Source organism: Poecilia reticulata, chromosome 18 (genome assembly GCF_904066995.2).
Source record: "Poecilia reticulata chromosome 18, P_reticulata-male-v2, whole genome shotgun sequence".
In the NCBI taxonomy this organism is placed as follows: Eukaryota; Metazoa; Chordata; class Actinopteri; order Cyprinodontiformes; family Poeciliidae; genus Poecilia; species Poecilia reticulata.
This window is the reverse complement of record NC_088847.1, coordinates 5024046-5051891: the sequence shown is the minus strand read 5'-3', so window position 1 is coordinate 5051891 and position 27846 is coordinate 5024046. Positions and strand designations below refer to the sequence as shown.

At 38.7% G+C, this 27846-nt stretch overlaps 3 protein-coding genes across 5 annotated transcripts in view; 1 reads left to right on the top strand and 2 right to left on the bottom strand.

Annotated features, from left to right (window-relative positions):
* The first annotated feature begins 2400 nt into the window (after nt 1-2400).
* On the top strand, nt 2401-3443 carry LOC103480214 (eotaxin-like). The gene is made up of 3 exons (XM_017310297.2): nt 2401-2625; nt 2827-2938; nt 3077-3443. The coding sequence occupies exons 1-3, from the start codon at nt 2556-2558 to the stop codon at nt 3168-3170; spliced, it is 276 nt and encodes a 91-aa protein (XP_017165786.2). The 5' UTR covers nt 2401-2555; the 3' UTR covers nt 3171-3443.
* Nucleotides 3444-5665: 2222 nt separating this feature from the next.
* On the bottom strand, nt 5666-7252 carry LOC103480193 (C-C motif chemokine 13-like). The gene is made up of 3 exons (XM_008435071.3): nt 6430-7252; nt 6242-6353; nt 5666-6025 (listed from the first exon to the last, which is right to left on the bottom strand). The coding sequence occupies exons 1-3, from the start codon at nt 6497-6499 to the stop codon at nt 5926-5928; spliced, it is 282 nt and encodes a 93-aa protein (XP_008433293.1). The 5' UTR covers nt 6500-7252; the 3' UTR covers nt 5666-5925.
* Nucleotides 7253-8892: 1640 nt separating this feature from the next.
* tbc1d14 (TBC1 domain family, member 14) overlaps nt 8893-27846 on the bottom strand; it is a 44531-nt gene continuing 25577 nt past the window's right edge. For all 3 annotated transcript variants that reach the window (XM_008435067.3, XM_008435068.3, XM_008435069.3), the window contains 11 exons: nt 22549-22673; nt 21521-21603; nt 21309-21426; nt 20190-20296; nt 18756-18830; nt 18575-18666; nt 18364-18435; nt 15029-15157; nt 14123-14232; nt 12416-12674; nt 8893-11834 (listed from right to left, as the gene is read on the bottom strand). In XM_008435067.3, the coding sequence (XP_008433289.1) occupies nt 11766-11834; nt 12416-12674; nt 14123-14232; nt 15029-15157; nt 18364-18435; nt 18575-18666; nt 18756-18830; nt 20190-20296; nt 21309-21426; nt 21521-21603; nt 22549-22673 (1239 nt within the window). In that variant the 3' untranslated portion in view covers nt 8893-11765. The remainder of the gene's footprint in view (nt 11835-12415; nt 12675-14122; nt 14233-15028; nt 15158-18363; nt 18436-18574; nt 18667-18755; nt 18831-20189; nt 20297-21308; nt 21427-21520; nt 21604-22548; nt 22674-27846) is intronic.

Below are 27846 nucleotides of genomic sequence, written 5' to 3'. Positions count from 1 at the left end.
GGTGGTTGGTACTGCCACAGACCTGCTCCACCTTTCAGAGAACAGACACAAATGTGTTTATGACAATGGAAAGAATTTGTCAGTGACTTTTTTCCACGGTTTTTAAGCCCAATGCCCCTCAGTAATGTCTTTTATCTTAATCAAAAGAAGGGAATGTAATGGAAAACCTTGTAATATGTTCCTCATCCCTCTTTTGCTTTAGATTATCTGAACTGTCTGATAATAAGACGGGATAGGTCCCTGATGCTCGAGACTATAAGTGTTACTTTCCTGACCCAGAACTTATCAGGATCAGAGCTGTCCTCTTTAACATCAAACACAACTCTGCTTTCTTACCAAAAGGCAAAAAAGGGCTAATAACCAACTCAAATCATTAAGTAAATAAAGGTTTAAATATATTCCTTTCAGCTTTTCTCAACCTTTTTCTTTTTTCTTTTGGAATCAGAAGTTTTACACTTTTTACTTCTTGCTGTTCAGGTGCATTTTGGTCCAACCACAGCAGCATTTCCTCTGTCATCTACTCTTTCTAATGAAGTGGAAAGTTTCACCGTCACAGCAGCATTCCGTCATCGAGTAACCACCAACACCTCCTCTTTCATTTGACACCTCCAACCCTTTTTTAATATTTTAATATTTAAGGCAGCCCACTGTTTGTTCATAAGACCCAGAACGTCTCAATCATCTCTCACAGAGGAACATCTGATCATCATGAAGGCTGTTAACATCCTCCTGCTCTGCATCCTGGGAGCAGCTCTGCTGTCCACTGTCCTCTGCCAATGTAAGTTCACCTGGAGACGAAGCTTCTCTTATCAGCTGATGTTTCATTCACATTAGTCTTTTTTTTTATTTTACTGTGCTGTCTTGCGCAATGACAATAAAAGGAATTCTGATTCAATTCAAATTCAAAATTACTTTATAGATCTCAAAGGGAAATTAAATGTTGTAACTCATGTTCATTCAAAATTCTTCATTAACTAACGATGTCATTTTCAGATGCAAGTGGTCCCAAAGTATGCTGCTTTAAATTCTTCAGAAACCCAGTGAACAAAAATCTCATCTCTTCATATTTCATGACTGATTCCCGCTGCGTCCATCGTGGTGTTATGTAAGTACTGATAAGTCAGTCCCTGTTATTCTCTGAATGTGAATTATTCTTCTTTATTTTTGACTTTGCTTTAGTTCTGTTGAAATCAAAGTTCATTTGTTATTTTTATCCCTCTTTTGAGAAAAATGTCTTTTCTTTCAGCTTCATAACACAAAAGGCACGCCGCATCTGTGCGGATCCAAACCAGCTGTGGGTGAAGAATCTTACTGACTTTCTGGACATAGAGTCTTTTTAAAGGAGCTGCCATCTGTCCTGATAATCCAGTAAAACACATTCTGCAAAGCGATCATGTTTTCAGTATCAGAATTATTCTGTTTCAAATAATCAAAGATTTTGCCTTTAAATGTAATCATTGTTGATGTCTTTATCATTTCTTTTGGAAGTTTTGTACATTAACCATCTACATCAGTGACTGGAACCGTTCGGATTTCTGTTGATTTTATGTTTTCTTTTCTTATTGTTTTGTTTTCATAATTTTCTCTAATCAAATACAAAATCATCAAAAAATCTTTCCTTTGGTTGCTGTATGTTTTCCTTTGCTTGCTTTTGTTCAAAAATAAACTTGATTCTTATCAATTGGTTCTGAGTTTTTAATCTTTTTTTAAAGGTTGTTTTTTGGTCATTTATTTGAAAGTGTTAAGACATGAAAGTAGGCAATGAAAGAGAAGGAAGACATGCAGTAAAAGCTACCAGGCTGGGAATCAAACCTGCAAAGGCCACATCAAGGACGAAGGCCTCCTGTGGGATGCTGCATCACCACAGCATCCCTGAGTCTTTAGTCCTAAAAATTTATATTTAAGTAATATACGTTTAACTTAGTATTAATGTACTGTAGTTACAGATCACTTTTAAACTCACAACTTACCTAGCAACATAAAACTCACTATTTTGTTTCTGTTTGCTGATTAACAGAAATAACTCCAGGTTCTACAACAGATGACCTTAGCTAACTTTTACCAGCAGGGGGCGAAAATAAGATGTTCTGCTCCTAAACTGAAAATGCATTAAAACTTAAAACATCATTGAACATGTTACAAATAAACACATTTAATTTAGTGAAGGGGCTGAATACAAAAGCACAGCACTGTTTATAAGTGTATTTAATCTGTTTCCAATCCTAACCACACATTTACTGTCATTTTAAAGGATTTACTTATTCCATGCTTAAAGTTTATCCCAAAATAAACAATTAAAATAGAGATCTGTGTTGGTGTTTATTTCTTCAGCTCACTGACTTCATGCTTTTTTTGGTCGACCCACAGCATTTCCTCTTCAATCTGTCTAACCAAGTGGAAAGTTTCACCATCTCAGAGGCGTTCAGGCACCGTGTAACCACGGAGACCCTGCCTCTTTTAACACCTCTGTTTTGATAAAGGAAGCATCGGTCTGCCGATTGTTCAAACGGCCCAGAGCATCTCTATCGTCGCTAACAGAGGAACATCTGGTCATCATGAAAACTGTTAACATCCTCCTGCTCTGCATCCTGGGAGCAGCTCTGCTGTCCACTGTCCTCTGCCAACGTAAGTTCACCTGGAGATGACAATTCTCTGATCAGCTGATCTTACATTCAATTTTGCGCTTTCTTGCGCAATGAAAAACAAAAGGAATTCTGATTCTGATTCAATTCAAATTCAAAGTTTGTTTATTGATCCCAAAGGAAAATTAAACGTTGTAACTCATGTTCATTCAAACTCTTTATTAACTAACTGTGTCATTTTCAGATGGAAGTGGTCCCATTGAATGCTGCTTTGAATTCTTCAGAAACCCAGTGAACAAAAAGCTCATCAATTCATATTACAGGACTGATCCCCGCTGCGCCACAAGTGGAGTTGTGTAAGTACTGATAACTGGATTTCTGTTAGTATCTGTTATAAAATGATCAGTTCTGACTGTTTTACTCAAAGTGAAGCTTGTTTTTCCCATTCCTCCTTTGTGAGAAAGAGAAATCTGTGATTTTTTTCTTTCTTTCAGCTTAATAACACGCAGGGCACGCCGCATCTGTGTGGATTCAAAGGAAGACTGGGTGCAGAATATTGTTGAGAATCTGGAGAGGAAGTCCCTGTAAAGAATCTGCCTGCTGTTCTGCTTTATCAGTTCATGTGAAGAACAAAGTGAACCGGCAATGTGATCATGATTTTGGTATTAAAGCTTTTCTATTTCAAGCAAAGATTTTGCTTTGAATGTACCATCATTGTTTGTTTTTATAAAAAATTCTTTTAAAATCTATCAATTATGTCTGGAATGTTAATTGTAGTCTTTATTATAGTCCTACTGTAATGTAATGTTTTTGCTTACTAAATTTAAAGATTGTGCAATAAAAATAAACTATAAAAATAAACTTGCCTTACCTTCCATCTCTCTGCCACAGTCCTTAGCAACACCTTTGGTTCTTCCTGCTGCCACTAGTGGTTTCTATTTCCTGGATCATTACAGTGGCAAGCCTCGTGAACAAGTCCAATAACTTCTGGAGAAAAACAATTGTGGTCAGAAAAGGCAAAAGTTGAACAGTTTGTCAAAAACAACAAGTAATAAGTCAAGGTGAAACTTTCAAAACCAAGAAGAGTTCTCAATTTGAATCAGTGTCTGGCAACAAAATTGTTATAAATATAACTCAAAATTTATTAGAAAATTGATGGATTTATTGAAGACTGACCTGTTTCTTTGACATGCTAACTATCAGTGGGTTCCTGTAACATATTTAAATATATTTGAGGATCCATGAATTGTTCAGACTCTGGATTAGAGAGAATCTGCAGTTCAAATCTGTACATAAAGAAATGTAATGCAGTTTTTACAAATTGTATAATTTTGAATGGAAAAATTATTCCCCTCTGAAAAGAAATACTGGTTCAGACAAATCCTTAAAAGTCTTGAAGCAATGGTACGCTGACAAGTTCGGCTTTTTCGGTTTCTCTTAAAATCTAAACAATTACATCATTTAGCAGAACTACAATGACCTGAATGGCCTGCTGTAAGCTGCAGTCGACATTAAAGCCATTTCATGTGTGCGTGCGTGCGTGTGCGTGTGCGCGTGTGTGTGTGCGTGTGTGCGCGCGTGTGAGTGTGTGTGTGTGCGTGTGTGTGTGGTGTGTGTGTGTGGGGGGGGGGGGTGCGTGTGTGTGTGTGTGTGCGCGCGTGTGTGTGTGTGTGCGTGTGTGTGTGTGTGGTGTGTGTGTGTGTGTGTGTGTGTGCGTGTGTGTGTGTGTGTGTGTGTGTGTGTGTGTGTGTGTGTGTGTGTGTGTGTGTGTGTGCAGCCATGCTAAACATTTTTAGACCACAAACCCAACAGGATACGTTCTGCTCAATGTGTGACTTTGTCACACACCAGGGACAGTTTGTTCACCTCGACTCTCCACAACGGCAAATAAATAATATTCAGAGACAAAAACAAACATTTATCTGCATTTAGGATCTTACAGTCTCACTTTACACAGCTGAATGACTGATGATGATGATGATGATGATGATGATGATGATGATGATGATGATGATGATGATGATGATGATGATGATGATGACGACGTTGAAGGACAGCAGCTCTGGAGGAATGGACCTCAGGCCACTGGTTGGTCAACAGACATTAAGACTCGTCTGACTTAATGGTTTTGTTTGGTTAGAATAGTTTGTTGGTTCTAGTTATCCAGTGCTCAATCACTCACCATGACAACCAAACATACAGCTCTGAAAAAAATTAAGAGACCACTTAAAATGATCAGATTCTCTGATTTTACTTTTTATAGGTCTATGTTTGAGTAAAATGAACATTGTTCTTTTATTCTATGAACTACGGACAACATGTCTCTGAAATTCCAAGCAAATATTTGGTATTTATTTGCAGGAAAGGAGAAATGGTCAAAACAAAAACAAAAAAAATAGATGCTGTGCATTCAGACCTCAAATAATGCAAAGAAAACAAGTTCATATTCATTTAGAAACAACAATACTGATGTTTGAACTCAGGAATAGTTCAGAGATCAACATTAGGTTGAATAACCATGAGGTTTTCAGTGGGTTCAGTGCAGCCATTTTTTCTAGAGCTGTAGCTGCACAACACCACCTGCTGACATGAGCATTTATAAATAACACAAATATTACTGGTTTCTATAGTACTGTACTGATGGTGTGTGTGGTTTGGGAGTGTTAGGTGCTACATGAATTTCCCCTACATGGGTATTAATTAAGTATCGGTCTGTCTGTTCTGTTTTTCTATTTAGTAACAGGTATTTCAGTAAATGGCTGAAATTGGTTGTCAGTGTTATGAGGTTCATCACACTGAGTAGGAAGGTGATGTGGTTTTGATAACTCAGGAGTAAAAACACTCAAGTCACATGTCAGAGCTGGAAAACACCAGCTGGTTCTGACCAAGATGAATTTAACTTGTCAATAAGTAAATAAATGCTGTTCCTCTATTTAATTCAGATCTATAGGTCTTAAATGAAACTTCTTGAAACTTGTGGAAACCTCATATCTACTGATCTGATTTTCTAATTTTTTCATCTTGTCTTTCCAAACAAGTTATTATAAGCCTGAGCAATGTAGAAATACACCGTTAGAACAAAAACAGATGAATGTATTTTTTTTTATTTTAGATTAAATCAACAGGTACAGCAGATCACTTTAGAAAACATCAGAAAACAAGATAAAATCAAAACCGGCTTCCAGTGAGGTTAACCAGTCAAGATAACAAAACCACTGAAACAGTCAGATAAATGACTCAAAAAGCTTTGAGCAGGTATATCAAAATATATGCCACCAATGTTCTCCAGCTTTTATGATGGATGAAAACAAAGCAAAGAAACGCGAAAGGATGAGCAAGAGGTTCACTTCAAGTCCTTCTCATCCAGATGCCTCATCATGTTTTCAACCCACAGGAGACTTGGATCCACGCAGATGTGACGACCCTTCTGTCCTGTGACCAAACTAAACGAAAAGAAAGGAGATTCGAAAATAAGAATACTGTCAACACTTCCTCGTCCAATGGTAATGTTAATACAAAACATCTCTAGTTTTAAGCATAACTGACATTATTCTTATGCTAATTTCCCTAAGAGAAAATCCCTACCTACCTATTTATCTTCTTAGGACTCATTCAAAACTTGACTGACATGAATCCAGTTGGAGGTTTGAATTACTCACATGACTGCAGCCTTGGGACAGCGGTAATCAGTGAAGTAGTACGAGCGGATGGCAGATTTCCTCATCTGTCGTGGATAGAATTTGAAGCAGCAGTCGTCGGGTCCAATTCCATCTGCGAACAAGAAGATCACATGAAACGAATCATCTGACAGCCTGGAGACGCAGCTGCAGTCTGGCTGTAGTCTTACTGGTGCAGAGGACAGTGGACAGCAGAGCGGCTCCCAGGATGCAGAGCAGGAAGACGCGTTCGGCCTTCATGATGACCAGATGTTCCTCTGGAGGTGATGATGATGATGAAAACTAACACAGAGTCTGGGGGGCATCAGGGTTCAAAATGGATAGGAGGAGTGACAAGGTGTCAGTGGGGTTAAAGTAGGAGGGCGTGTGGTTATGAAGAGACTGCATGTGAAACTTTCCACTCAGTGAGAAATGATGGTGGAGTACAGCAGCCGCAGTTTGACCACCGCTGCATCCGTCGAGCAAGATGGTGACGGAGCACAACACTGGTTCTTAATAAACAATAAGAGAAGCAATACAAAGGTGACATCGAGACTCATATGCTGCGTTTGCTGCACGTTTCTCATGCTTCTTGTTTGAAAACTCACTCCAATGTCTTGAACTGATTCCTGAAGAAAAAAAAACACAACAACCATATATCTATATTACTGCTGGGCCAAACACAACTGAACAAGGACTGAACTGCATACAGACACTGATAAATACTCTGACTCCCGGAATGCACTTATTAAATGTTCTTGATGGCCAAAACCAGATATTTTTGAACAATAATTCATCCCAGCATTGTTGCTAATTTCAAGTCTTGACCAAACAGTCACAGATTATATTGGTGGTTGCAGATTTCCTTCCGTTTGCATATGATCTCATTGGCTGTGGCTTCTTGGCGAACCTTTAAAGACTAAGGTTTAATCTCTATCCAGTCTGTATCGGAGGTCCTCACCACACATGGTTGTCTCTTTCTGTGGTTGCCTTGATCTTGAAATGAGACAACATAACCCAGATTGGATTCAAACAGAAGAGAAATTTCTGAGAGGTTCATCTACGGAGGAATTACTTCTATATATGAGGAAAATAAGGCTTTTTCACATAATTGAATTAAATTAGGGAAATGACCTAAATTATTCAGTTTACAACGGTCATGGAGTCGTTCAGATTTCGGTTCCTGGTTTCGACGCCCGGTACTTGATGTATATTTTCTATATATCGCAAATGGAGCATTATATATTTGCGAAAGTAAGTCTGTTGAGTTGTGATAAGAACAGGTGCGTCAGCAGCAGGGAGATCTGTTGTTGTTGTTGTGAAGCAAAATCTGTTCATGGACTAAAGTTGGAGTTGGTGCATCAAAAGCCGCTACGTCTAGATGAATCCTACGCATTGGAAGCATCGTACCTGCGTTAGAGAGAAAAACAACTGAACTGATATAAGTAAGAGAGCATTTAAATATGCCGCCCCCTCAGTCTGAAATGACTTTCAGTGAAAGGCTAAATTGACAGAGCAATTGACAGTGAACTGAAAGCACTTCTGAAAGAAGAGGTTTGTTAAAGGCAATTACTTTTGATGGTCATGTTTTATTGGATTTTTTATTTTTTTACTTCATGACGCCTTTGAAAGTAGCATACGCCATCGTTGGGATGTGAATGCTGAAACTTGTAAACGCTGCCATCATACCAGGTTGCTCTTGAAAAGGAGTTTGTGCATCTCATTTGTAAACATTCTGAAAACATCTCTAAAATTTGTAGGAATTTCAACACCAAATATCAAGAAAAATCAGATGCAACATCCTCAAAGCAAATTAAAGAATGAGACGAGAGTCGCTACAAGCTACACAAGGACATATTTCTAAATGCAAATGAACACATTGCCATGCATCATTCCTAGAATGTGGAACAATCTGACGTTTTTCTTTCTCAGTAAATTCTTCTGAGAAAGAAGTAGTTCTAGTAACTGCTTTAGGAAAAAGTGACAGACTAGGCAAACGTTAGTAAACCTAGTCATCGTCGAGGTTTGTCTTGGTTTTAGGTAACGCTTGCAATTTTGATGACAAGGACATTTTTATTAAACAATCTTAAGTTTAACCCAACTTAGTGATACAAAGTCATCTTTCCAGATGAAAACATAAAGGATTCCATTTGGAGATCAAGGTCACAGAGGTTTTAGAAAAAAGGTGGAGAGGCACAGAATCCTCATTGGTTGGAGTTGAGAGTAAAGTTTCTACAATCTGTGAAGGTTTGGGGAGCAGTCTTCCATCTACAAGGACATTTTAGAGCAACTTTTGGTTCCTTCTGTTGACAATAATATAGAGATGCTGATTTCATTTTCTAGCTAGGATTTGGTACTCAGCCCACACCGTCAAAGCTGGTTCAGTGGCCGTGGTGATACTGTTCTCGATTGGCCAGAAACTCTCATGACCTGAATCCTGTAGAAAATCTTTGGCGTACTGTCAAAGATTCTCTATAGAGGAAGAGGAAGATGAGAAGCACCAACCCAACAATGCAGATGATCAACCTGGGCTTCCATTATGCCTCAACAGAACCACAGGCTGGTCTTTATTGTAACCAAAATGGCAAAAAATATTTATTTAAAATTTTTTTTAGAGCATCTGTAGATTTAACAGACTCAGAAAAAGCAGGAGGGTATGTACAGCTTTTTATTATGATAAAACCATCATTTATGTACATTTTCAAGTGAGATACAGTTGCATGACGACCCTCAGTCCTCAACAGTACACGGGTCTCGAGAAAACACCAAAACAAAAGTGACGATATAAAATAAAACCAACAAATCAACCTGATTACTGAGCCAAGGAAAATGACACTGATGATTGAGTATTTTTGTGTGTTTTAAGTGCTGTGGATTAAAGAAAGGACAGGTAGTGTTGATAGATAACACCAGGTTTTACCTTTAATGTAACATGTTAGAAACCAACATCTTTGTGCAATTACCTTCTTAACACAAGCACACATTACAGAGAAAAGATCGGCACGGCAACGTCAGTGCGAACAACACGAAAACAAAAAGACGGAAACCCGTTTAACCATGACCGATGACATGAAGTGATGATGAGAGGCACAACTCAATGCAAAGGCTGACATGTTTGTGCAAAAAGCTTTATTGCAGTCCTGTGTGGTTTTTTTTAAAAAACCACAGTGGAGGAGTTGAATGGTGGGTGGAGGGGAGAGGGGCGGAGTGCAGAAAGATGATGATGTGAAAGCAGAAAAGAAACAGAGAACCGTCTAGAGACAGCCAAAAGATGAGCGAGAAGAATCCGACAAGTCAGAACCGATTTTTGGTTTCAAGTCATCTCAAGACTTCGGTGTACTTAGAGAGCGCGGTCCCACTGAGGAGATTTTCACAGAAAACAAAAGTAGCCTCAAAAAATAAAAAAATCAGCAGCAAAACAAGCAAGAGGAAGCAGTCATTTTATCCACAGTTTACCTTCAGATCCAATCAGATTTCTATGCTTTCAACCTGATTAGGTTAAAAATGGGGCTTAAAAAAAAGAATAATCAAGAAAAGTTTCAAGAAATACATATTTAGGTGTTTTATGTGGATCCTTACTTTAACTTTACAGATGACAGCAATGTAAATGCAGGCGTCACCTGGTTATGATGGGATGACACGTTTACCACAGTGTGAATCCACTGTGAAGGCCACAGAGGTCTGACTGAAGCAGAGTCAACATCTGATCCCCAACATCCAAGACTTTTACAGCCAGTCGTACTTTGAACTCATCCTGCTGCGCTTCGGAGCAGCAGAGTTTAAACCAGGAGCAGCTGTGTAGTGTGTTAATGTGTGTTTACGTGGGGGAGTTTCTTGTATTAAAGCAATAATTCACAGCTTCTTAATTCACACTTGGGAAAAAAAAGTTTAATTTAACAAAGTTCCAGTTAAGAGCTACTTACATACTGTGAGAAACTTACAGTAGCCTATGTCTACATGTGTTCTTCAAAATATGTTGGAGCCTGTTCCAAAAGTGGGAGGAGACTAGTCTAAAAGTGGGAGGAGCCTCCCCAGATGCAACTTCAAGATCCAATATGGCTGCCTCAAGGAAGAAAGTGCTAAAAGAAAATCTAAGAAAAATAGTTTGTTGGAAAACTTCATCAATTCATGCATTCATGTTTAAAAATCAATGACATTGCAGCTTCAGACATGAATTATACTTTATATTAAAGCTCAAACTGTCACCATCAGCCCCTGACGGCTCCTTCTTATAATATCAGCGAGGCAGAACTTGCACACTCTAAAACTGCAGATTTTGCTTGAGAACCCAGAGTTCATTTTACCATCACAGCTATCATGTGGACAAATTTTAACAAAGACTAATAAAATGTTTCTTCGATCACTTAGTAAATCAAGTAAACCGGTTCCGTCTCAACAGTAAAACATAGTTGCACGTGTCGGTTTGTCTGCTGCAACATGTTCACACTCCTCTCGCTTGCTGAGGAGGAACTTCGCCACATCCTTCATTTCGATTTTATGTCTCGTCACATTTTCGATAAATATTAAATAACAGCACAAAAAGACATCACACTCCAGGACACTACAAAGCTGAAATGTACCACAAACACATTAAAAGCATGAAAAAGAAATCAACATCTGCAGTGTTCAGACCAACTTCACCACTTTTTTAAAAAGTTAACCCAGTTTCATTGATGCAAAAATAAAAAGAATTTTCCAGGCAGCTTATACGACCTCGATGAAGAGTTCTCATTACTTACATGTTGGATAGAAGCTGCAGAGTCAGCATGTGATCGAGTTGCAGCTTCGTGGATTTTAACGCGACAGAATGGAATGATTCAGAAAACAAGCCTGACTAATTAAATAAAACACACTCACACACACCATGAGGGAATGATAGATGTGCAAACAGAATCCACTGGCCACATTATAAACAAGCATGGCCTTTTTGAAAGCAAAAGGTGGGAATTACAGATAAGAGTGATGTTCCCTGACTGGTACACATCTGGGAAAAAAAAGACAAGAAAAAAGAAAAAAAAGGAGTTTGTGAATCTCGTCATGGTAACCAGAGGAAGAAAGAGACAAGACGAGTGGAACGCGGTTCAGGTAGCTGACAGCAGAGGACCCGGCGCCGGGTGGAGGGACTGGTGGAGGAACTTCAGTGGTACCTCTGTGGTTTCCTCCCTCTGACTCAGCCTGGTGTTCATGACAGTGGGAGTGCGATACATTCTTCACCGTTTCCCAGCTACAGTTTCCAGTTCACTGCTGGGCTTCGTGGTGGGTGTTGGGGAGTAAAAGGAAAATAAGGCCTCGTATTCCTTTCACCTCTCGGTGCTTCTTGACCGGCAGACCCTCCTGGTGGATGCTGGTTAAGGGCCTGAGCGGCGATACGAAGGAGAGCTCCATCTCAGCAGCTACAGTAGTTTACTTCCCACCCACAAGTTGATGGGAGGTGGGGGGAGGGGGCGTCTCTGTCTCTTTCAGGTGCAGGATGCCCTGAAAGCTGGAGGGGATCTGAGTGGATTAGTGTGTGACCTTCCCTCTGACCTCAGCTCAGCGCCTCGGCTCCAGACAGCCTCGCTCCGGATTTTTTCTGATCTGTCAGCGTCTGTAGGACCTGAGAGGATGGAAGGCAGCAGAGACGTTTTTAAACATCCTCGCTTCTCACAGGTGGCATGAAAATAAAATAAAGCAGAAAATACAAAACAAGAAGCGTTCAAACACCTCAAACTTTTCTAATTGTGTCTCTAAAATGCTAAAAACAGTCAAAGGAGTAAAACAGACCGGCGCATGAATTAGAGATCATTCAGTTCAAGAAGACTTTAACTGAACCCTAAAGGAAAAGTGAGGTCTCAAGGAAGGGTCTCCGGTAGCAGTCTGTGTTACAGCGGATCAAAAGAAGCCTCTGACTGAACACTTTTAAATCTGAAATGTATAAATTTGCAAAAAATAGAAGGTGCAGCAAACAATAGAATTAATGCTGCATCAGTATTGGTATAGGCCAGGTCGTAGAACTACTAGGTAAGCCACACTTTTCAGATTTGTATTAAATTTTCTTTGCCCTTCACAGTCACGTTGTACGTTGTGTTGGTGTATCGCATACATTAATATTTAATATTGTAAAAAAAAAAAAAAAATCCAAGGAGAGTGAATCCTTTTGCAATTCACTGTGAACAGACCCAGTGGATGAACCAGTACCTGGGCCCACTTCCTGTTGCGGCTGGTCATGTGAACGGCTGCGATGTGCTGGAAGAGCTGCTCAGGGGGGATGAGGTCAGGGAGGCGGGTGAGGAACTGAGCCATGTGGATGAAGTCCATGGAGGTCAGGACGTCCTGGTAGAGGCGCAGCACGCCCAGCGCCGTGCGGAACAGGAACTCCTCGCTGTCCCTGCAGAACACGTCCCACACGCGGCACGCCAGGTCCAGTGGCAAAGACTTACTGTACAGTGTGAAGATCCTGGGAGGAAAGGGGGGAAAAAAAAGAAAGAGGAGGAAGACTGTAAATGGCAGCCAAAATAAAAACTGCATCTCTCTGCAAAAGACAACAGAGGCAGGCAATAGTTTATTTAGGGGTAATCAATTCATTTACATTCATGATGTCAGTCCACTACTGTCAGAATTAACTGGAAACTTTTAGACCAGGAATCATCATCTGATCTGAGTGATCAGAAAGAACCTAAATGGTGCTAAAAATCATGATGTGAACTCACTCAAGACAGCTTGGACAGTTTTTTTTTCCTGCACTAGTTTGGGAGTCTGAACATAAAGCCCTGTGGAACTCATCTGACTCCCGTAACCATCGGCGATTAAAGAAAACAAACAGGAGCGATTTTTCTGGGGTGCAAGGTTTGTTTTGATCGATTGTTGACGTGATTGAACCCGTTACCAAATTGCAAAGATCCAGTTATCTACGACAGACTTTCTCAGCAGGTGTTAGCAGTCATGTCTGAAACTGTCAACTTGTAACTTGCAACATTGTTTTCCTCATTAAGAACCTGCCTAGCAGCATTTCCATTAAAAAATTAGCAAAACTTTCAATACTGTTAATGTTGAAAAAAGAAAACTTTGCGATAGCAGTGTTTCCATGAAACAAAAAAATGCAATAAAAAGTCACACGGAAATAAACAAGTTGCTGTCCACAAACAGGGATGATGTGAATGAAGTGTTTCTATTGCAGTTTTACAAAATGCCCAAATTTCAACACAGTTACAAAAAAACTCAACCTTTTATTGTAAAAATGTGAGTTCTTTGAAAACTGCCATTGCCGTTAAGTGCATTTGTTTTTGTTACTCCAATTTGCGCAATTCTGTGCTCAACAAAAACGCAGCCGACGATGAAAATTCTCAGTTTGTGGTTTGACACCTCAGTGTTTCATACTGCTGTTAAATACCTCATTAAACAAACAGTGTGATAAAAACTGTTTATTCCACCTCTCTAGAGGAGAGATGGAATAAAATGACATATGACATTATTGGCCAACGTCATTTTACTTTATTAAGAAAAGGGGATGTACATTTAAGCATGGTTAAAACTGTACCCTCTAATGGGAGGTGATATTTGAGTACCAAGTGAGAGTGAACAGCATTTCCTCCAGTGGAAGGTGCAGACCACTAACACAGACCGATGTGCAAACTGAGCCCATCCTGTTTTCTCAGAAACTCAGCTGAGGTTCTGAATGTGACCCGCAGGCAGCATGAAGTTCCCCTACAGCAACACGGAGCGCAAAGTTCACTCTGCATGCAGGTGAACACATTACCAGCTCCACACGCCGACTGACGGAGCAACTTTAAGATTTGGGTCAAAACTACCTAATGCACCCAGTCAAGTTCAGAGTAGGTCAATTAAAAAAAAATACAAATAAATAAAAAGAAAAGCTGTAGAAATATGTAAAAGTGACAAACTCACCAGTCAATTAAATAAATATCAGGAGTCAAGCTGTTTTTCTTGAAATGTGCAAAGAGCTTTGGTAGATTTTCTTCAAAGAACACTTCAAACGCTGCAAAGTACGTCAACATCTGGAAACAGGAGAGATGGGAAACCATGGAAACAAAGTAACCAACATTTAACAGTCATTGCATAGGATAGAGTAGGGATGCACCAATCCACTTTATTCACTTCCAAAACAGATATCTGACATTTATCTGATACAGAGAAACAGATTAATTGACTTAAAACGTTTCTGTTTTTAAGCATAGACATAAATGTACTGAATAACACATTGATCTGATAACTCTGCACCAGTACAGCACACTTAAATACATCAATATCTTCACAAGCTTGGTCAAATGTAAAAATAACTTTAATTTATTCAGTCAGTGCAATTAGGAGCATAAAATAAAAAAAACTGATAAAAATAAAAATAGATCAACTACATTGGTCAAACGTAAAAATAAACAGCAGCAAACCTTTTAAATGGTTCAGAAAGAGCAATTAGGATTTCTGAATATTATGGAAAATAAATGATAAAACATTGCGTCACTCAGGTCCAACCTTATGGTTCAGGAACATTGTCACCAATACTCAACATAGATTTTTTTTCCCCCCCTATATTGGGATAGATACAGATATTAATACCTGATGGGTAAATCCCTAGGGTAAAGTCCCCTGCATAGTTTTTGAGAAACTCTTTTATTCTATTTCCTACCCAAACATTCCGTCAGAATAAATATGGAGTTTGTAAAGAGGCTCCCCACGTGTGATTTTTGTGTATGTATGATGTGGTTTCTGAGTGTCAGTGTGTGTGTGTGTGTGTGTGTGTGTGTGTGTGTGTGTGTGTGTGTGTGTGTGTGTGTGTGTGTGTGTTTTACTAACAAGGCTGTGGTCGACTCTGAAGAAGGCCATCTGACAGGGCTTGTTGAGCAGGTTGGCGAAAGCTATGAAGGCGTCGGCTGTGTCCAGATTGAGGATGAGCACGGCGGCGATGAACGACATCCCCTGCACCTGAGCGCAGTAAGAAGAAATGAAAAAAAAAAAAAAACACAGCCATTAACGGGTAACACTGACAGCTACAGAGGCGAGTCAGAGTGATTTGTGTCTGAGAGACTCAGAGCACGGCCATGACTCAACACCTGAACTTTCACTCTGTCAATACCAGGAGCTTTTATTGTTAATCAGACCGAAAACAGAGGAGATTCACATAAACTGAGGCTGATGCACATAAACTGTATATGCAGTGGTGAGTGCACAGATGTGTGTGCAGAGATGGGTTGGGGTCAGCGCAGGAAGTCACAGTCATTTCTATAAAAGTGTATAAACGGCAACAGTGGGGCTGCGGTTGAACAGCAACAGAGCCGACATCACAGCTCACATGTGCAAACAGATCAAAGGAGCGCTCCGTTTGCTGAAACTTTTTAATTTCACAAACTGATTCACTAAAAAGCAAAGCTCAAAAATACAATTATTTGAACAATAAAGTTCTTTAGTTGTGCTCAAGCTTCTCATTTTATTTTGTTTACTGTCCTGAGTCCACATCATTTTAGCTTAAATTGAAGTTTGACAGTAGTAATTTTACTATTTTGAGCTTTTAAATTCAAGAATATAGAGTTTCTGCAGGTTTCACTAAATCAAAATTAAGACTTTTTAAGATCACTATGAATTAAATTTAAGACCTGTAGCTCCACTGAAATGTGTGAACTTCGTCCAGCAAACTGGCAACAAATTTGAACTTGCCTATAATTGACACAAAGAAGCTAGCTAGCTAGGTAGCAGCGATTTAGCCTCAACCGTCTGAAGTCAGAGCGCAAAGAAGACATCCGAGTGCGACTCAAATATTTGCCTGACGGAAATTCCCGAAAGAAAAAAATATTATAATATATAAATTTAAGACCTGTGATCATCTTACTTTTTTAATATAAGATATATTAAGGCCCTAATTTTAGATACATCAATTTAAAACTTTAAGGATGCATTGACACTCAGTAATATAAACTAATAAAAAGTAATAAAAACAATCAACTTAACACATCAAAGATGATTTGACATCTGTTGAGACTTGGGGGGGCGGTGGGGAGGGGGGGCGGGGGGTAATTTAAGACTTTAAGACATCCTGTAATATAATTTACTAAAAAGGAATAAAAAAAATTACATTGATTTGACATTTGTTGACATTTTTTTTTCTTTTAAATCAGACATTTTCTTCCCTATCCTGCAGAGCTAGAATGTGTTTTTGTTCATTATTAATAAGAAACAACTCATTAAAAGTTTTATTATTCACCAAAACTAAGACACTATCAGGATTAAAAAGGGAACAATAAAAAAAATCATTTCTTTACTGAAGATAATTTATTTTTTTTTACTCATCAGATCAATTACCGTAATCACGCCAACAGAGTATTTTATTGGTTTTGAACTTTTCATACGCTGCTGAAACTCCAGAGTCATAGCTGATATCGACTGCTCACCTTTCATAACATGGACCCACTCAGCTTCTCCACGGCGCCCACTCAGGTGAAAATTAGATCCGAGAAGCTGACATCTACTTACACCACACTAACAGCTTAATGATAGAAAGCATGGGTGTTGGTGTTGTGTGGGAGGCTTGTGCTGCGCTATATTTACCTTTTTACGCTCTACAAGAATTCCTGTGGTCAACAGCAGAAAGTCCATTTAATATTTCCCTACAGCGTTTCTGTGGTGTTAAATTACAGGGAAAATATTATGCTAATGCTGCGATATTCTAAGAATGTTCCACTGTACTGTGACATAGTGGGTATTTCCCCAAAGCTGGCAGAGAAGAGGGCAAACGACTGGAGGGAAAATAGCCTTAAACGGATCGGATCGACTGTGACCACTACAGACATGAAAATTGGAAATGCCTGAAAAACACAATTATAAACAGAAACTGTACTCATAATGAAATATCTCAATTTAACTAAATGGACTGAACTTAAATAGCACTTTTTCAGTCATTTTGACCACTCAGAGCGCTTTACACTAGAGTCACAATCACAAACGCTCACATTTATATACCGATACGCAAATCGGTAGGCAATTTGGGGTTAAGTGCCCAGGGGCACATCGACATGCGGCAGGAGGAACCTACAACCTTCTGATCACAAGACGGCTACTCTACCCACACAGCCACAGTCCCCCCACTAAGTAGTGTGATGTAATTGGGAGTCATAATTTTGCGGTCGTCACGTTTTGTTTTAATGACAACTTCACTTCAAAGCACTTTTAGTGGAATGAATTCATCAATTGTGCTGATGCTGTAAAAACTGAATTGGACAATTTGAAACACAAATCTGTCCGACCAGCTGAAACTCAAACACTGACTGATCTCTCATCTGTGTCGAACACAGAAAGAGGCAGAAATGCATTAAATATCTGTATATATAATTAGAAAACCTAGAGAATTACAGAGGAACTGAATGGTATAAAATGTGAGCCAATTCTAGGACACTTAGTTCTCATTTCATCTCAACTTTTACATAATTCACACTCACCCTGCTTGCTCTGCAACTGAGTTTATACATTTTTCTATTACTTTATATTATCTTTTAAAGATTTTTATTGTTACAATTTAGCATGCAGTTTTTCAGAGATCATTTTGTCAAGGAAAAAAAAAAATCTTGTTCTTCCAATTCATCAAGGATCAAAATTATTAGATTTTCTTAAAAAAAAAAATTTTTTCTTCTCTTGTAAAGTGTAAGTGTGTCCAAAATAGTGCTAAAAAATATGATGTATTATTATTATTATTAATATAGTCTGGGTATATTCTAGTTAATGAGTGTATACACATAGTTAAAGTGACTTGCGATTCGTTTCACATGAGAACGAGATCAAATTTACCCTTACAGTGTATTTTGTCATAAAAAAGATGGAGGCGATTTAAACGTGGATTATCAGTATTAGTGTGACTATTATTGTCCCCTTGGGTACATTTTCATTGCAGTGAGGTGGCAATCAAACAACAACAAAAACACCAAAATAACCAAAATAAAAAATAAAATAAAATAAATATCTGAAAATACAAACAGAAAAACACTACAGGCCTGAATAAAGGCCTGGCCAATAAAAGAGTTTTTCTATCCATTAGTCATTTTTCTTAACGTAATCCACATAAGTACGGATGGTAAATAACCAACATGACAGAGGTGAGATGTAATCTCAACACAGGAAGTAGGGAAGCGTTTGGACGAACTTACATAGCCGACGTCTGGCCGGTAGCACGTGTACGCTCCCAGAATGCTGTGCAGCACATCATAATAAGGCCCACCCTGAACATCAACAGAGAACCAATGAAGAGCCAAGAATGAGCTTCCCTTCCACTTAAACAGCTTTCAACATGGCGGAGCTTTTTAATTAGGTTGAACATGACTGCATCTATATTCTGGATTCAACCTTCCTGTTGCTCACCTGCTGGAAGATGCACAGTTGGGGGAAAGTTCTGGAGATGTCCAGCTTGATGAGCTCCAGGCTCGACTCGCGGTCCGAAGAATCTAAAACGTCTTGAAGAAAACCCGTTGTGTCATGTGGGAGTTTTACTTGGATCAGGAATGAAAAACAAAGAAATCCACATTTTGCGTTTAGTCTCTACCTTCGGTGTCAGTGGTGGGAACTGCTGTGCTTCTCCACTTCTCCTTCGCCCGGGCCAGACAAATGTTATACAGCTCTGCAGGGATGACAGATCAATCGATATGAGACAGGAGAGGGCAAAGGTTAAAGACAATGAGCGGAGAACAAGATGAGAGGACAGAGAGGTGGTTGCAGAAACCAGAACTCCATTTCAGAAAACTTTGATCCTTATTGTTGCTGCCCTCTAGTGTTCAGATCCAAGTACTGAATTTGATGAGTGGAGCACCAGTGACCTCCATCATGTTCAACGTTCACCTCTCATCAGCAGGTTTATATTCCTACAGAAAGTATCTATGAACCACCCAACAAAGGCATTTAGAATAAATAAAAGCTACCAGCTGAATATTGTGATAAAGGAAAAAGATATTTTGGATTTTTCATGCATCTAATGAGCCTCTGCTACATTCAGGGCTGGAGATTAAATGTTATGTTCTTGAAAGTTGCAGAGGAACCTTTAACCTTGTTCTTTCAGAACGACATGGCAATAAACAGAAGCACTGATGTGAACAACAGCAAATATTTTATGTGCAAAGAACTTCTTTTCAAAAACATGTTTGAGGATCCATACAGTTTGAGGAGCCGTTGACTGTATGGATCCTCAAACATGTTTATATCACTTCTCCTGTATAATTAAGTCTTCTTACCTAGATTTTAAATTAAATATATCAATAAATTACTCAACCAATAAGGACACAGATTAGTGTTTGAAAAATGATATTGCTGCCTTTTAATGTTAACCTGAAGATTTTTTACCAAAACATGAGTTGACTATTATTTTAGGAAGGTGACGATATTCAAGCTTAAGTGTCAGGAACACGTGGAGTTTTATTACTACATCCATTACCTGCACACTTATACAGCAGAGATCTTGAAAGCTAACATGTCGTTTCCTCCAGTATGTAGAGGAGGTGTTATATTTGGAGCCGTCAAACTGCACATTTTTTCTTCAGTGGTAGGTACACTTCCGCTAACAGCACAGATCATTTTTCATACAGTGCATGAGCTAGCTTTGAAAACAGTTAGCAAACCTAGCTTTCTCTAATTTAGTTTACCAGGAAAACATTAATTTACTTGGATGATTTGTAAACATCCTCAATCCCAATGGGCCTATAGGAGCAGGATTATATCACTGTATAATTAACTCTTCTTACCTAGATTTCAATTAAGTATATCAATAAATTACTCAACCAATAAGGACACAGATTAGTGTTTGAAAAATGATACCGCTGCCTTTTAATGTTAACCTGAAGATTTTAGATTTATTTGTCTGATTCAGAGCTAGAAGAGGAAACGGGTTGGTGAACTGAACTAGAACTCTGTAAATTAAGACTGAAATCAACAACAACAAAAAAGAATAATAATAATAATAATAATAATAATAATAATAATAATGTACCATGTGTGATGTTCAGCTCGTTGCCCACAGCCAGGCTCCACACTTTCCCCCTGACACTTGGAGGGATGCCTTGCCACCAGAGGTCTCTCACTCGCCGGGAGGTACACCTGCAGACAGAAAAGAAAAACTCAGGCTGGTTTGGAACTTTGCTTCTCTTATTAAAGAGTCCATTACTGATCTGTGCCACATGGGGGCGATAATATACAACTGCAGCAGCTACTGTCTCTACTGCCAGAGCAGGAAATAACAGGTAAACCAAAACACAATGTATCTGGCTACTACTTCCTGTTTAGGTTTTCACAACTCCTTTTACTGACCTGCATGTGTTTGGTTGTAGCAGCTAATGTGGTATTTAGTTGGTCTAAACTAAAGTAGACCAACTAAGTAGAGAAAGTATCCTATAGCTATATGGATAATTTCTGAACAAGTATTACTAGCGTGTCCGGTTTTGAGATTAAGTGAGCCTCAAACGAGCCAAGTATGCTGGGAATGTCACCCAGGAATGTTTCAGTGAGAAATGCTTCATGTTTTTCAAAGCTTGTGAGTGGATAATTGTTGAGATCTCAGCTGATTCTGAATGCATTTCCTGTTTGAGCTAATCTTGTGGCGGCAGGAAAAAAGGCAATTACTAAAAAAAAGAAGAAGAAAATAATAGAAAAGAAAACCACCAGCCCTAGATTTACAAATGGGAAAGTAATCTTCACAGTCAATTTAAAAATAAATGTATTTTTTAAACACTAGAATAAATGGGAGAAATATAACTGATCAATATGTGCCTGAAATAATTGAGAATGTTTAGAATTAATAAAATAATTAGAAAAGATGCTACAATACTCAACATTCATTGATTCAGTCTACTGTGATGTTGGTCTATAGATCCATATAATGCTACAGCTGTTATTATTCTTCTATTTGGTTTTATATGCTTCATTTCTGTTTTAACTAAAACCGGATACAGACGGAAGAAAAAAAGTGTTATGTGGAAGGCTGTGGAATGTTAACTAATCTTTTATTCTTTTCTTTACTTACGTCAAACATACCATTTTGCATTTATTTAATTTACTGTAACACATATAAATGTGACTTTTGGAAAATATAAAGAAGAAAAGCATGACTCACATTGTGCTCCAGTTGGGTAGGATTTCCTGGTTCCAGATCTGGGCCGCCGTGCCGATGCTCTCCTCCAGCTTACAGCGATCCTCCAGCTGCTTCTTCCTTTTCTGAGCTTCCTTCAGCTCTGCAGAAGACAGAGAGTGAATTTAACAATACAAAAAAACACCAACAATATATGACGAGCTGATGTGGTCCAGTGTGGATTCCAGCTGGCTGACCTCTCTTCTTGGCCTGGGCCACCATCTCCTCATACTGCTGTCGGTGTTTCTGGGCCTCCTCTGCAGGTTTGGCGGGCAGATTACTGCACAAAACAAAGATGAGTGTGTGTCAGAAGAAATGAGTGAGCAGCAGTGTGTGTATGTGTGTTCTCCGAGTGCTACCTGCTTCTCATTTATGAGAAGCAGGCCTATGGCCTAAAGAGACATACAGTCCTGTAGAGGTAACTCTACAGGACTGGATTACATGCATCACAAGCTGCATGTAATCCAGCTGCACATGTTTGGATCTGCTTTCAATTTTACTTCTTGTTTCCAAAAAGTTTTTAATTTTTGGACCCAAGACTGATTTCTAATTTTTGTAATTAAAAAGGACATAAGGATGAATGTCCTTTTGGACTTCCTGTTTGTTCCTCAAATGGCAGACCATACTGGGAGTTGAGAGGTCAGAAAGGCATTCTGTTTTGACAAATATGCTATATATAATAACTTATCAGAAGAATGATGCTTCAATTAGGCCAAACTAATAATTAATTATGACTAAGTCAGAAAATCTAGCTGGTCAGCAAAATATCTCTGGCTACAAATTAAAGTTTGATTTACACTACAAAAACTTACTATGAGCTGTATTTTCAGTTAATTAATTATTTATTTTTTAATCTCCAATTTCAAGTTGATCCTTTTTCTTCCACTCAATTTTTTTCTAATAAAAAAACAACCGATGCAGAAATGGAATAAATGTAAACACTGGATTTCTTGCATATAATCAAAATGAAAAAGATGGGGAAAAAAACTCCTGGTATTCCAGGAGGAAGTTTTGATGAATTAGTTGTTTTACAATGAAATAAATTAAGCAGCCCAGAAGAATGAGGTCTAAGAAAACGGTAAGAACAACAACAACAACAACAAATAGACAGGGAAGGTGAAGCTTCTTTTAACAAAGTGAGAGGTAAGTGTGAAAAAACAAAGCATAAGCTCCAATGATCATGTTAATGAAGACACTGGTAGGATGGAACGATGAGGAAACGTACGCAGGTCTGTCCTCCAGGATGAGCGCGGTGGTGGAGAGGGGCTCGAAGTCCAGGTTCTTCCTCACTCCCTGCCTGGGGGACGTCGGGTTGCCAGGTCCAGCTTTGCCACTCTTTGTTTCATATTCCTGAGGACAAACACAGACATGGATGGAGAAAAATAAGAAAACAAAGTGACGACAGACGGCAATAGAGGCTAAATTATTTAGTTTGGGCGGCAGCTTTTAGTGTCAGAGGTATGCTGGTATCGACGTCTAGCATCAAGGAGAAAAATAAAACTAAAAGCATTTCACTGAGGAAAGTCCCTGAAGGGTCAGAAAGTCATGTGGAAGGACAAACCGATGGGATTTAGTGAAGGACAGACAAAACTACAAAAATTTTAAAAATAAACAAATCAAGAGACATTATTATGGACTGACTTATTTTCAGTTTGTCTCTAATGAGCTCTGATTAAACACTGGGTGTGACAGAGAGGGGGGAGGTCATGTGATGTGTGTTTACAGCTGAGGTCATAGAGCAGCTTAACTCAAGGCCAGCCATCAGCTGACTTTCACACTGTGTGTAGGCGCAGCGTTACGGAGCACACGGGTCAGAGGACAGCCTCTTTAGAAACATGCCGCAGGCTTCCTGACCGATTACAAAGCAACTAAAAACAGAACAAGCGCAGCGTGGATGCACATCAAACTGAATCACAGACAATTTCGTACATTTGCAACAGAGACGGAGGTCTGCCAGAACAGTTTTAGTCACCGATCAGCACAGAAAACGCCAGGCAGGAAATCCATTTCTACACTCAGAATGACTAATGCAGTCCAAGGCTTTTTCTGTCTTTTTTATTACTCATTTTTATGATGCACTGTAATTATCTACATTTTTGTTACATTGTCAAGGAAAAAAAGAACTGTACGTCCAGCAGGGACACAATCTGACTTGCATCCTTTTAAGCACACTACATAAGAATAATCTGAACATCAGAGAAAAGATAAGGAAAAACAAAAAGCGTTTTCTGTCTTTGCCATGCTGCCTGTAAAACTTGGACTGTGGGGAACCTTTTATAAGTGACTGAATTATGCAAACCTTTTACTAAAGTGGAGTATTTGTCTTCCAACTTAAAAAAAAAATATCTACATGGTCTGTTAAATCTTGATCAAAAATGCTATATCTGTGCTGCACTGGTAGGTGGTGATAATAACCAAAATTCAAGATTCAGAGCATGGCTAAATCAGTGCTGGGCAAAAGATTTGAAATTATGACAAGAAATGTTATTTACTTGACTGAAAAACACAAAACAATATATACAAGTTCTCCTAGATTAAAATCAAAAACACTGTAATGCCTGTGCAGCAACAGCAAGCGGTAAACGGCAGTAACATCAGCGCTGATATAATCAAAATTCAAATGCTTCTGTTCTTTGGCAGGTTGGCCATTTCCTTGCATCCATATAACTAAGCTTAATGGACAAAGAAAGATAAATATAAAATTAACCCCACAAGAATAGCTTCTATTCTTCTGCTTCCTTTTCTAACACAGCATGAATTGAGCCTCTATTATTATTGACTTATAAATAACTTTTGGTGACAAAGTACAAAGAAAAGAGAATTTACATTTTACAAAGCTTAATGCTGTGCAGCAGTTTGGAATATGGCTGTATTAAAATAGAAGAAGAACTATTGTTCATAAATATTTGAAAATGTTTAACAAATAGAACATTTTTTAAAATAGTGCTGTTACCAAATTTACCTCTCTCATTCAAGAGGTAAATTCTCTGTAAAATAAAACTCTTTATTTAGAAAAAAACAGATCTGGGAGAATAAGAGACTTTGACCTAAAAAAAAATAAATAAATCAATAATGCGTGTCTGGGAGATATTCCATTTACCTACTGGTTTCTCTAAAAAGACATTCTCCCCACTGACTACAGTACCACATGAACTACAAGACATTGTGAAACTTAAAAAAAAAAAAGAAAAAGAAAAAAAAAAGCTAATTGCAACAACTACCAGTAATCGAAAGCCAATTCAAAAAGATATTCAAATGGGAAACTCCCTGCAATGGTTACAAAAAAAACTGGAAAATAACCAAAAGAACAAAAGTGACGTAATGGAGATAAAAGATAAAACAAGAATGCCAAAAGCATTTCCAAAGGTTCAGGGGATCAGAGGAGAGCAGCTGATGCAGAACACAGGAAGCATTGTGGGTAATGACCAGGAGCACAGCAAGCAGATACGAAGCTACCGAAGACTGCTCCAGCTCTGCTGGATGTGAATAAACGTTAACATCCTACAGAAGACGAGCCGAGATTAACGATACGATACGGCGACAGGCTGCTTGTTTCTTTGACACTGCTGAAGGCAGCTGGTTCGTCTGAATCAGCTGCAAAGATAAAAAAACAAATCCAAACCATTTCCTCTCTCTATCAACACATGCAAAGCAGAGAAATCCCTCATAGCCGTCAGCTAGTTATCGTTGGAGATAACACTCGTATGTCTGGATTTCTTTTTTAAAGGAATGTTACCAGGAATTTGAATAGAACTTTAATTAGACTGTAAACCCAAATAGAAAGATATTGATGTCACAGTACTAAATACAGCATAAAATTTCTCGTTGAAATAAAGTTAGTGTAAGAAACGGCTCTCAGCCATTAGCTATGCTTATGTTCAAGACTATTATTCTGAAGTAACAAAGTACATAGTTTTTGCCCTGTGGACTAATCAAAACCACATGTTGGTTTGGTTGACATGGTTACAAAACTACTAAAACTGTCTACTTCAGGGTACAGCTAGCATCAGGGCTAAAGATCAGCTTTGAGATTGAGCATTGAGAGTGGACAATTTATCATTTCTATTTCAAAATGTTGTGAAAATGTACTGAGTAAAGCTGAACTGGATAATTCTACATTGAACAAAGAATCCTGAAATTGCAGTTTGATATTTCTGAGATATTTATCTAAATTCTGAAAACACAAAAAGTTAAATTTTTGACACTTTAGTTTCAATATTTTGCCTTCGATTTAGATGAGCAAGAAAACCTCCATACATGGTCTATATTATTGTTAGCGATGTACAATATATCAGCATCAACATCTGTATCAGCTGATTTTAACCTTTGTTTAACGGACTGTAATCACTTCAATAATAAAACTGGGCTGATATTAATTCCCATCTTGTTGCTGTTTGTGTTTCAAGAGAGAGAGAGAGAGAGGGGGAGAGAGAGAGGGGCAACGTAGATGTTGTGGACACTTTTACAGTGTTGAAAGTTAAATGTATAAAATAATAATGCTATGATAATCCGTCAAAGTGGAAGTATAAATATCGGCCAAATTGTCAAATTGGTGCATTCCCAATTATTATACAAAGATTAGGTTATTTATTACACATACGGCCAATTGTAAAAATGTTGAGTATTTGACAAAAACAATTTAATCTCGTTTTTGAGAACTCATGTAATGCCTGAAACAGGCAGATTTATGTTATTTTTTTTTATAGTTCCAATAATGGTACCAACACCACACAGCGAAAAAAATCTCATGTCAGATCAAGTAAATATTGTCAGTCTGTGTGTTTAATACAAAGCCAAAGTGTATTTTGTTTTGTTCACTAGTCAGTGTGAACCCTGGCAGCAGCTGCACTTGACTGAAACAGATCAGCCAGAGTTCTGCGCCACTGAAGAGGCTGGATGCAGCAAAGAGAGGGAGTGAAGAAAGGAGGGAAGGGGTAGAAACTGCTAGTAGTATCTGTTGTGCAAAGAGCATGATGTTAACTTGGGGAATGCAGGAAAGATGGAAGGATGCGTGAAATCTGTGTCAGATTGACAAATTAAACTACAATATAAATCAGAGGCTAAAGCTTCACTGTTCAGCAAATTCTGCTGCCGAAACAGCACTTAGCTGTTAATGAGTAAAAAAAACATGGCAGCTTACAGTATAAATCTGAAGACATTAATCTAAAATTAGGTTAAAGCACTACCTAGCAACATTTAAGATCTCTAGTTTTTTTTTTTTAATTATTATTATTCACCCATTTCATGGTTAATGAAGCCAAATCATCTGAATTATCCAGATCCTCTGGTTCATGTTGGATTCCATTCCTAAGATAGTAGATTTCTCAGCCTGCTCTGTGTGCTTTAGTTCTATAATACCAGTAAGAGAGGCAACATCAATCAATAAAGGAATTACTTTATGACAGAAACCAAGCCAATTAAAGTCACAGGTGTTTTCTTGTGCTTCAGAAATAGAATACGTCTGTGTTACGACTGGCTCAGGGTCGTAACAAAAACATGAAACCATACCATGGTTAAAGTGAAATAAAGTAAATGTTTATTAACAAAAAACAACTATCAAAACAAAAGAAACTCAAAAGTGCAAAAGACGGGGAGCTGGGGCCTGGCAACTACCATTGCCTCTGCAGAATGGACGCTGAGGGCCACAGGCGACAAACCACCAACGACCAGTGACCAACGACCAGCTACGAGCCACCCAGCGCCGCTGAAAGACGGAGACAGCCAGCTTTAAGTATCCTGCACTCCAATCACCCGATCAGGCACACCTGCAAATGGGAGGAGCACAAAGAGGGACAACAAGACCAGCCTACAAGGCCCAGGGCCGTCACACCCCCACCCATAAAAAGCAGGTTCCTATAAGGAACCCTGCTCCTGCCTAACTCACCGTGCGTAAACAAACACAGCCGCCATTTTCACCAGTCGTACTTAGCAAAGTAGATATGTAATGCCCAGGTTTTCTTCTCCCTACTCCACTTTCCAAACCAGCAACTGATGCACTCAGAAGCTCTTTTAAGGACAAGAAAAGGAAACAAAGAAAAAAAGAGCACAAAACAAACTACTAAACTGGAGCGCGAGATAACGCATCGGCTACTACATTGTTTTTCCCTTTAATGTATTGAATATCCATGTTGTAGGACTGCAGGAACAATGACCAGCGAATCAATCGCTGATTAGGACATTTCAGGGAAGACAAGAATGTCAGTGGGTTATGATCTGTAAACACCACAACACTAATGCCACCACTCAAATAAACATCAAAATGTTTCAGTGCCAAGATCAAAGCAAACGTCTCTTTCTCAATTACAGAGTAGTTCAATTGGTGCTTATTGAACTTCTTTGAAAAATAACTCACCGGTCTGCCAATACCCAGATCATCAGTCTGTGTAAGGACAGCTCCGGCTCCCACGTGACTGGCATCCACGTAAAGCTGGAACGGACGGTTAAGACGTGGTGCAGCTAATACGGGAGCAGCACAAAGGAGTCTTTTCACCTGCACAAAAGCCTGTTGACAAAGGGAAGACCA

Excerpts from the sequence above, each read along its gene's own strand:
- LOC103480214 (XM_017310297.2), top strand. The coding sequence starts at position 2,556 with ATGAAAACTGTTAACATCCTCCTGCTCTGCATCCTGGGAGCAGCTCTG. Across the intron at positions 2,626-2,826 it reads GTCCACTGTCCTCTGCCAAC|ATGGAAGTGGTCCCATTGAA; the intron begins GTAAGTTCACCT and ends TGTCATTTTCAG. Across the intron at positions 2,939-3,076 it reads TGCGCCACAAGTGGAGTTGT|CTTAATAACACGCAGGGCAC; the intron begins GTAAGTACTGAT and ends TCTTTCTTTCAG.
- LOC103480193 (XM_008435071.3), bottom strand. The coding sequence starts at position 6,499 with ATGAAGGCCGAACGCGTCTTCCTGCTCTGCATCCTGGGAGCCGCTCTG. Across the intron at positions 6,354-6,429 it reads GTCCACTGTCCTCTGCACCA|ATGGAATTGGACCCGACGAC; the intron begins GTAAGACTACAG and ends TCTTGTTCGCAG. Across the intron at positions 6,026-6,241 it reads TGTCCCAAGGCTGCAGTCAT|TTTGGTCACAGGACAGAAGG; the intron begins GTGAGTAATTCA and ends CTTTTCGTTTAG.